The sequence below is a fragment of the Engystomops pustulosus genome, chromosome 2 (genome assembly GCF_040894005.1).
Source record: "Engystomops pustulosus chromosome 2, aEngPut4.maternal, whole genome shotgun sequence".
NCBI classification, from domain to species: Eukaryota; Metazoa; Chordata; class Amphibia; order Anura; family Leptodactylidae; genus Engystomops; species Engystomops pustulosus.
In genome coordinates, this window is record NC_092412.1 from 16,025,879 (window position 1) to 16,036,663 (window position 10,785).

General features: G+C 44.0%; 1 protein-coding gene across 1 annotated transcript; it reads left to right on the forward strand.

The window, feature by feature from the left end:
• Window positions 1-9,198: 9,198 nt before the first annotated feature.
• Window positions 9,199-10,044, forward strand: LOC140119772 (olfactory receptor 52K1-like). The gene has a single exon (XM_072139122.1). It carries the CDS (start codon window positions 9,199-9,201, stop codon window positions 10,042-10,044), a length of 846 nt encoding a protein of 281 aa, XP_071995223.1.
• Window positions 10,045-10,785: the final 741 nt, after the last annotated feature.

Sequence of the window (10,785 nt, forward strand, 5' to 3'; positions counted from 1 at the left end):
CAGTAGCCACTGGTCAGATCCAGGGTAGAGAAGTAGGCAGCTGACCCTAGGGCTGCTAGGGACTCCTCGATTCGAGGCAGCGGATAGGCATCCTTGTGTGTGATATTGTTGATCTTCCTGTAGTCAACACAGAATCGAAGGGTTCCATCCTTCTTTTGCACAAGGACCAGCGGGGCAGCCCATGGGCTCTGACTCTCCCGGATAACATTGGCTGTCTTCATCTCTTGTACCAGCTTCTTCACCTCTTGGTAGCGGGCTGGAGGTATGGGCCGGTATCGCTCTTTGATAGGAGGATGAGAGCCAGTAGGAATGGTATGTTGGATCAGGGTAGTCTGCCCAAAATCCAGTGGGTGCTTGCTGAAGGCCTGGTGGTGCTTCATCACGACATCTAGGACACCTTGGACTTGATTTGCAGGAGTAAAATCGTCATCTCCGATATTGAGCTCAAGCCACCAGGATTGTTCGGCAGGCTCACCTTCAGCACTTTGCTTAACTTCCAACTGTTGGGAAGCAGACAGAGCGGTTTCCACTAAGTCTTTAGGATGGACGCTGAAGAGAGTGGCCACGGCTTGGTATTTTCTCAGATCTACTGGGGAGTCTAGCACATTTAGTAGTCGAATGGGTACTTGTCCTCGGGATACAGTGACTAGGCTCCTGGCGGCTAGAATGGGTAAGTCTTCATCAGCTGGTAGAGGTTCTACCATCGCCTGGTAGTCTTGACCTTGGACGCCCATGCAGGCTCGGCACCATACTAACGTCTCAGTCCCAGGTTGAAGGCGGACAGATTGGGGATCTTTGATCCGGGCTCTGCAGATTTCTCCATTAGGGCCAGCAAACTTCTGTTACCTTTCGGGAACCGCTGGGCACTGTTGGCAGAGAGTCGTGGAGAGCCTTCAGCACTTCAGGGTAGCAGTGGCGGAGGACATTGGTACCCAGTACCAGGGGGTAGTTACCGTTTTCGGGCACTCGTGTCACCACTACGCCCTGTCTGGTTAACTCAGTGTCTCCAATGATTAGTGTGGGCTCCCAGTAGCCGCGGATGGGTACGGGTTTTTCGTTCGTAGCAATAATGTTCAAGTAAGCCCTGGGAGGCTGGATTAAGGATGCTCCTCCTCGGCATTTCTCGAAGGTAGCACTCCGGAGGGTGGTCACTTGAGAGCCAATATCAATTAAGGCAGGTAGGGTAACTCCGTTGATGGTTACATGAACCATGGGGCGAGTCCCCAGGAACCTGGGCATCTAGTTGGCATCTCGGGGACTTAGAGGTTCTTCCCTTGGGGGTCGTCCCTTAGCTCTAAGGGTTTGTCGTTTAACTGACGAAATACATCCTCTTCATGCCCGTATTTACGGCAGTAGCTGCACCGCTGGCGGGGTTCCTTCCGACTCCAGGTGCTTAACGACTTCGCTTCCCTTGAGTGCTGTTTGGCCGGGGATTCACGAGGGGTAGCTGACCGTACAGAGTTCTCTGGAGGTTTCCTCCTCATGACGGAGACAGCCACTTCCAACTGGATCAACCGATCGAGTATTTTATGCAGGGTGTCCGCCAGATTAGGGACCTGTCCTGCTAAGCCAGCAACTTCCGTAGCCGCAGGAGTAGGTGATGTCGACTGCATTGGATGGCAAGCTAGAGCAGAGTCCTCCATTTCCACGGATTCAGGCTCCTTCTGCGGTCCAGTAGGCGGTCGGTCCCCTAACATGTCAATGGCAATTTCCTTAAACTCAAGAAATGAGGCCTGGGCATGTTGAGAAGAGATGATCTTTAGTTGACACCTTTGATTTCTGTCAACAAGTCCATTAATGAATTGTTCCCTCAGGGTCTGGCCTTCCATGTCTCCTGTAGGGAGAGAGCAAAGTCTCGGAGGGACTCTTGGGGCTTCTGTCTTTTACCGAAGAATTGCTGCTTCATCTCTGAGGCAGTACACTTGTCAAAGGTGTTGCGCAGCCTATCAAGAATTTGGGCCACATTCTGGCGCTGTTCTCGGGGCCAAGACTTGACTTCCCGGAGAGCGGGTCCTTTCAACTGCCCGGTTAGAATGCCCAATTTCTGTTGCTCTGTGAACGGATACAGGGCGAAGGTAGCTAACAACTTGGCTCTGAATTCAGGGAGATTGTGCAATTCTCCCTCGTAGTGGGGTAACCAGGGGGCCCCCGGATAGTATGGCATAGTCAGAGGCATAACGGTGGGAGTCCCAGGGACACTGGCTGTAGCAGGGCTGAAGGGACTCTCTGGCGGGCTTAACATGCTCCGGTACCCTGAGGAGGGACCAGGGGACGGGACCTGCTCCAGTCCCGTATCTTCGTCCTGGGCGGACATGAATGGCCTAGCTGAGGGAAGTCTGCAGGGCACACAATATCCGTTGCTATGGGCGATGGCTAGAATGGGACGTGGGCACTTTAAGACACAGTCACTATTCCCTGGGAGGTGAGCCAATAACCTAGCATCGGAAACAATCTCTACCCCCCTTTAACTTCCCCAGCGGTACTCACTCCGGATCAGCCGCGGTGACAGGACAGCTCCGGTGCACGAAGGACTCCGTTCCCGATGTCCGGCAGGCAGCAGGGGCACGGTGATGCTCAGCGGTGCTTTCCTCCAGTCGCAGGACACGTGCGCCGGAACTCCGGAAGAGGCGCACGCTGCTGGCAGGCTTCAGGCGCGGCCTGCGCCGAAATCCAAGATGGCCGATTAACCCTCTTCGTTGCCGGCCGCACACGCTCCAGCTCCTCCTCCACGGTACTTCGCGCCACTCCCGCAGGGGGTGGAGCCTGGTGACGACTCTGGAGTTCCCGCCAGTGAGGATTTGGCGGGCTGGAAATATTTGCTGCGCCACAGCCTTGTGAGGTAAATGCTTCAACCGCTCTGCACCAACTGTAGTTGAGCTAACAGAGTCCGTTGGCAGGGATTAACCCCCTGATTGCTGGAGTGATGATTGACAGCGCTTGGCAGCAGTAATAAAATCAATGTGAAATATAGCACAAAATCACTTGGGCCTATACCCGAATGGTAGCAGGGTTAGGCAGCACAGTAGTTTTTCAATAAAGGATAGTCTCTAGTGCCAGAATAAGGCACAGAAGTAATGATCCTGTGTTCGTGATGCCACTTGCAACATCCCCCACCGGGGCCTAGCCTTTTTCTTCGGGCCTAGAGACAGCCGGGGCCCGCAGTACCTGAATGGCTGGCGGTAGCGGACTAGGCACGCTAGTGTCACGGTGCTTGGTATGGGGAACCGGAGGGCTGTCATACAGCCTGGCAGGTCTCCGGCAGGGTGGTGTTGGCAAGAAATGATGGGGGAGAGGCTGCTATAGCGGATCTCCCTGGGGCAACCCTTTGGTGTCTAGAGTATGAGTCTCTGTGTGGTGGACAGGGTGCCCGTGATGGTGACAGCCGTAGTAGCAGGGACCAGACGGAGGCAGACGTTGAACAAAAACAACTTACAGTTCTTTATTGGAACCACCAGGTACCGCAGCAACGTGCCTTAACAAAATGGTGGAGTGCTGAGATGCAGTTGGAGGGAGCCACAGGAGGTAGTTCATCAGCCTGGATGCAATGGCAGGCTGGGAGATAGCTGTGTCCTAGAAGGCTGCTTCAGCTTTATCCTGGATTGCTTCAGATATCACCCTTGAAGGTAGGATGATACCCCTTTCCTCTCTCTGTCTAACGCACCACACTCTACTGTCTCACTGCTTGGTCTGACTGGCTAGTCTTTCTGACTGAATCCTGTCAGACTCACTTCTCTGACTGAACTGACTGTTGGAAAATCTCCAACCGTCACTTCTCCTCAGCTCCTGGTCAGGTGGTGGTTACTCCTCCAATTACATCCCAGCTTACAATACATTAGGACAATACATGTGATTGGATGACACATTTTACATCACATAAAGCAATTAACTCCTGCCTTACCAGGCAGGCTCTACCGCTGCAGTGCTTATCTGTGTGAGGTATAGTTGTTATGTAGTGACCTGCTAGATGGTGGGACGTATTCGCAACCACTCCTCTGCGAGGGTGTTGCACATCCTTGTTATAACAGTGGTCCAGTTGTCTCAGGTCCATGTCGAGCTATGATAGTATGGAAACATTCAAGATCGTAGACCTCTCTGGCACACCAAGCCCACCAGAGCATAGTACCATATCCTCCTTATAGGTCAACTGTTTAGGTTGGTATTGTAGCCTTTATATTATGTGTAGTGTTACATGAGACTTCATGTGATATAATCTATAGCTCCTACTTTAATCATCCTTGTTATAACAGTGGTTGGGTTGTCTCAGGTCATGTTGAGCTATGATAGTATGGAAACATTCAAGATCATAGACCTCTTCGGCAAACCAAGTCCACCAGAGCATAGTACCATATCCTCCTTATAGGTCAACTGGTTAGGTTGGTATTGTAGCCTCTATATCGTGTGTGTGTTACATGAGACTGCAGGTGATATCATCTGTTTTCAGATAACTATAATGATGCAAACAGTAAAAGTTAAGCAGAAGTTCTGTGTGTTTCCATCAGCCACAGAGATAACACAGGAGACTCTCCGACCACCTGGGACTCCATGAGCTCCGTACAGAAGGGTATAAATGCAGCAGCAATCTGACAGGTCTGTGTCATCCATTCTGTGCTTCTAGGAGATACAGTCACCTGAGCTACTGGGAGGTAAGATTTTTATGTTTTTAGTTTTATCAATTACTATATTATCTGATCTCAGGAGCTACAATCACAGGTAAGACCTCTATCGCTGACTATATACAGTGTACGGGGTAACCCATAAACGTAAATGTTTATTGACCTTGCTCTCCGAGGCGCATTAAAGAGGAACATCCAAGAAATTAAGACTATATTCACACATTTGCTACCCTGTGTTTTTAGTATGATCAGAAATTGCCTATGAAAAATGGTGGCAAAATATTTGATTATTTGTTATTTATTATTAATACATTATTAGCATTTTTCCTACTCAGCTCAGTCGAGCCGAATAACCTATATTGAAAGTAAATTGATTGATTCATTTTGTGTTAATGCAGTAACAAGCACTGATGACTATTAAAATGATCTATTTAGTGTTAGTAAAAAATGCGTTCCTACAGAATAACCTAATAACTAAGACTGGGATAATAATTATAGGCTCCCAAACTAAGGTGGTTATAGCCTATCAGAGTTACCTATCCTAGATTTTCACATTCATCCACTGTTCACCATTGTCTTTTACTCTAAGTGTCAATGGTATCCCTACCAGTAGTATAATTACTACACTGTATTGCTATCGCTAACTAGGAGAATTAAAACCTTAACCCCTTCACGACTTGGCCTTTTTTAGTTTTTTCACTTTCATTTTTCACTCACCACCTTCAAAAATCTATAACTTTTTTATTTTTCCACATAAAGAGCTCTGTGATGGCTTATTTTCTGCGTAACAAATTGCACTTCATAGTGACAGTATTTAATATTCCATGCCATGTACTGGGAAGCGGGAAAAAAATTCCAAATGCAGCGAAAATGATAAAAAAACACATTTGCCATGTTTTCTTGTGGGCTTGGATTTTACAGCTTTCACTGTGCGCCCCAAATGACATGTCTACTTTATTCTTTGGATCGTTGCGATCACGTGGATACCAAATTTGTATAGGTTTTATAATGTTTTCATACATTTAAAAAAATTAAAACCTCCTGTACAAAAATTTTTTTTTTTATTTTGCCTTCTTATGGCGCTAATAACTTTTTCATACTTTGGTGTATGGAGCTGTGGGTAGTGTCATTTTTTGCGAATTTTGATGGTGGTTTCATTGCTATAATTTTTAGGACTGTGCGACCTTTTGATCACTTTTTATTAATTTTTTTAGATTTTTCAAAATGGCAAAAAAATACTAGTTTCGACTTTGGACGCTATTTTCCATTACGGGGTTAAACACAGTGAAAAAACGTTATTATATTTTGATAGATCGGACATTTTTGGACGCGTCAATACCTAATGTGTTTATGATTTTTACTGTTTATTTATATTTATATCAGTTCTAAGGAAAGGGGGGGTGATTTGAATTTTAAGGTTTTTTATTATAATTTTTTTTAACTTTTTTTTTTTTACTTTTACTATTTTTCAGACTCCCTAAGGTACTTTAACCCTAGGTTGTCTGATCGATCCTACCACATACTGCCATACTGCAGTATGGCAGTATATGTGGATTTTACTCCCCTAATTGCACATTGTAATGAATGGGTTAAAACGAAGTAGCCTCGGGTATTCGGAACACCCGAGGCTACCATGACGATGGATCGCCGCTACCCGTGACGTCATCGTGGAGCGACGATCCACGGCAAGCTGGCGGCGCCCATGCGCCGCCGTCTATTTGAAGCCACTGGCAGCATTGGCCGCGGCGATCGGCCGCGGTGTTACCGGTAAGCCTTTGCTGCAATATGCAGCAAAGACTTACTGCCTGTGGAGAGGGCTCGGCCCGCGAGCCCTCTCCCTGCACCGGGACCCGGCGCGCCGTACTAGTACGGCGCACGTCGGGAAGGGGTTAAAGCAAACTGGTTTTTTTTTTTTTACAAATCAATAACTTTCGGAATGTAGAACAACTTTGACAATTATCTTGATTACCTACAGTATAGCCAACATTTTCTTTGCTATATTCTTCGGTTTAGCCCAGTTCCGAAGCAGCTGTTCCCCTCCCTGTGCTGACAAGCCCTGTGAATCTGTCCAGTAAACAAATCTACAAAATCCATGGACTGGTAGGGGGGCGCTACTGCTCCCTGCTCACAGAGGAGGAAGGAGGGGGAGGTCATGTGAGAGTTCTCTCTCTGTGTGTATAGCAGAGCTAAGTGTGTTCAGGACTGTGGATATCTCCCACACAGAATAGTGAGGTGTATAGTTAATTAATAGAAGAATCTAGGAGAGTTAACTAATGTGTGAGAGTAGAGAATTATAAGGTGTGGATTAAGACTGCCAAGGGCCCGGTGCTACATGAATATTATAGCCCCTACAACTCTGGAATCACTTCCTACATATGGTGCTAGTATCAGCTTCTTGGGGAATGGAAGAGGTGTCCCTTCTTCTGCTTTCAATTTGCAGGACCTTTGGAGGACCTTCAATGGTCCTAAAATGTCTCTTGTGTACATGTGTAGTGAGATCAGGAACAAATGTACAAGGATTTAATTCATTTCTCAGTATAAAAATTAGTTGGTGGTTTGGGTGGCCATGGCCCCTTCCTAGATGACTTGGGTCCTGGCCTTTTATAATCCACTACTGACAATTATTACTCAAGTCAGAGTACAGATACAATTGTTGTCCTGCAGTTATTCCCTAGGAACATCCCAAAACAATATTTAGCTATTTGCTAACACTTGGTGGATGATTTTAAGTGTCATCGGTGGGTTATCGCTTTTCCATGTATAGATTATTCAGCTTGGCTGAGCTGATTAGGAAAATGTCTATATATTACTTCCCAGACCCATGGTGTAGTTTTAAAGTCATGAAAAACGTGCCATTAATAAAATACTAGAAAAACTGAAAACCAAAAATGTATACAATTTTTTAAAACTTTTCTACTCACAATAGGATTTATAAGGCTGAATTTAGTGTATTTCACCTTTCTCTTTCCAAAATACGCTTAGTAGTCTAATGCCAAACTACAGAAGACATGTTGTATAGGCAGTTAGCCTGGATAACAACCAATCACAGCTCAGGTTTTATTTTGCCAAAGTTCCTCAATATGAGCTGTTTGCTACAGGCAATAAAGGACATTCTTAGTATTAGATGGTGTGAGGTAACTTGATTTCAATTGCAATGAGTAGTCAACGTTGTTGTAGAGGCATTATATACTCTGATACTCCAGTCTCATCCAGAGTTGCAGTCTTATCCTTTTCATTATATAATATCTTATACCACAGTCACATTCACAGCGGTAATCTTATATCCGTCATTAGATCATCTCTGATACTCCAGTCTCATCCAGAGCTGCAACCATTTATTTATTGCTATATCATTTGTGATACTACAGTCACATCCATAACTGCAATCATTATATAATCTCAGATGACTGCATTTGGATTTGGCTGGAGTATCAAGCTGGTATTAAATAATCTCTAATACTCCAGTAACATCCTAAGCTGCAGTTTTATATTGCTCATTAGATCATCTCTTATACTCACATCTTGAGCTGCAAGAATATAATAATAAACAATTTAATAAACAATTTATTATCCCCCAACGGAGGAAAAGGGAGTTGTCACAAAAGGCTATGAAACACAGTTTAAATACATTACAAAATACCGTGGACATACAACATATAACATATAACAGTCCGGTTTGTGAAATATAATAAAAATACTAAAATATACATAATAAAATATTGTTACATAATTTCTGATACTCCATTCACATTTAGAGCTGCAATAATGTATCTAATCTTATATTCTCAAATTACCGAAGTTCTGGAATCTCTAATACTTCATTCACATCAAGCACTGCAGTTTTATATTTGCCATTAGATCATCGCTGATACTCCAGTCACATCAAAAGCTGTAGTCTAATATCTGAAACTACTTCTTGAATTATCTCCCTCAATCCCCTGCTTTAAGTGATGAAAAGAATATTGTGTTTATTTATTCCAAGCATGGTAGTTCAATAATAAAATACCAGACTGACACAGGTGGAGAACAGTTGGAGATGGAGAATTATTAGCTATGGGTGTCAGACACTATGGGTGTCAGACATAGAGATGGCTTTGCCAGGCAGGGTACACATTCCTAGAATAACTTTGGGGGGAGGGGGAGTGCAGAAGTGTGGGCACATAGGGGAATACGAATCACATCACTGCAGGTCTACCTCAACTCATATCTAATTGCACAGCTATAGGGCCAGGGGAAGGTAGTGTGAACACAGGCAGATATAGGAGCTGAGCAAATTTCTGTCTGGCTATGTTATCCCTTCCTCATGCAATCCCTTCCCTTCCTTGGTTAAACTTGATGGACAAGTGTCTTTTTTCAACCGTATAAACTATGATACTATGAATTCGGCGAAAATCTAAATTAGGTAACTTTGGTATATCAAAATCCAAAGCATTTTTGAAAAAAAATATTTCTTTTTATTTTCAGGTTCGTTGACAACAGGATGACAAACCAGTCTACACCTTCCGAAGTGTTTCTGGTTGGTTTTCCCAGTCTCCCTCTGAGGTTCCACATTCCGGTGTCTCTTGTAATGCTTTTGGTGTACATCATGTCCTTGGTTGCCAATGGATCAGTGGTAGGACTGATCATTCTAATAGAAAGCCTACATAAGCCGATGTACATTGCCATTGCCAATCTTGCAGCTTCCGACCTTCTGTTCGATACAATAACGCTGCCTAAAATCATTGCCAGGTATTGGTTCAATGATGGGACAATGCCCTTTGTGACCTGCCTCTTCCAAGTCTTCTGGGTCCATAATCTGGGAACTTTTGATGCTTTCTTACTCATGGTGATGGCCATGGATCGTTATGTTGCCATTTCTCGGCCCTTTCATTATTCCTCCATCATTTCTAACAAACATATGGTCATAGCCTGTACTTTATGTGTTTTTGTGTCGTCTATTGCTGGAACAATTTGTATAGTTTTTGAAATGATTCTCGAATACACTTGTGGCCGGACAAGAATCATTAGCTGTTTTTGTACCAATAGTGGGGTCCTTAGTTTGTCCTGTGGAGATGTCACGTTCAGTTTGCTGGTGGTTTTCAGTACGGCAATGGTAGTTTTGCTCCTACCATTAAGCTTCATTATATTCTCCTACATTTCTATAATAAGACTCATGTACTCTTCCACCCAATTGGTACAGAGTCAAAAAGCTTTTTACACCTGCACCACCCATCTTCTCGTCATTGCATTATACTACATTCCTAGACTTTTTGTCTACATATCGATCCAGAACCGATTAATCCTTGATGCAGATGTCAATGTTTTGCTTGGTTGCTTGTATACGTTTGTACCTCACATGGCCAACCCTATAATTTACTGTCTACGGACCAAGGAAATTAAACATATATTTAAAAATATCCTTAAAACTCATGTCCCACTCAATATATCATAATGGTGGTTGACCTAAGTCCGGTAAGAGACCGGAGCATCCGAATTCGTCCTCCGCTATAGTCTTTGTCACTTGATAAAGGGGTTATTCCAATCCCGAAACGCGTTGTGCTTTTAGACTCATTAAACTCCATTATATACTACTAATTCGAGTGCGCCACTTTACTGGATCACAATTCTAATACTACTGCCTGACTCAAGACATATGATGGACATGAAGCTGTTATCCTCCTACATTATTGACCAAGTTTGACAATAAGCCTTTGAAGAACCTCATATAAAGTCACCTCACGAAAATACGGTGTGACAATAGCACCCACTTATTACCATATATACTCTAGTATAACATGGCGTAGTATTTATGGCTTGAAAAAGCCCCACTCAGCTTATACTCAAGTATATAAATATATATATACGTAGTACAAAAAATGTAGTACTTACCCTCGACACTCCCCGTATCTCCTTTTCCCTCTCGGCTTCATATGTAACAGCACAGCTGCTGGGCATTATATAAATGAGGGAACCTGTGACCAATGCATCTCCCACCCTAGGCTTATACTCAAGTCAATAAGATTTCCCAGTTATTTGTGATAAAATTAGGTGCCTCCGCTTATATTTAGGTCTTCTTACACTAGAGTGTATACAATATATTTTTCAATTTTTTTTAAATAACTTTCTCATTTTCCATATATTTTCAAACACAAAATATAACCAAGATTATATATCTGTAGTTAATAGGAAGACT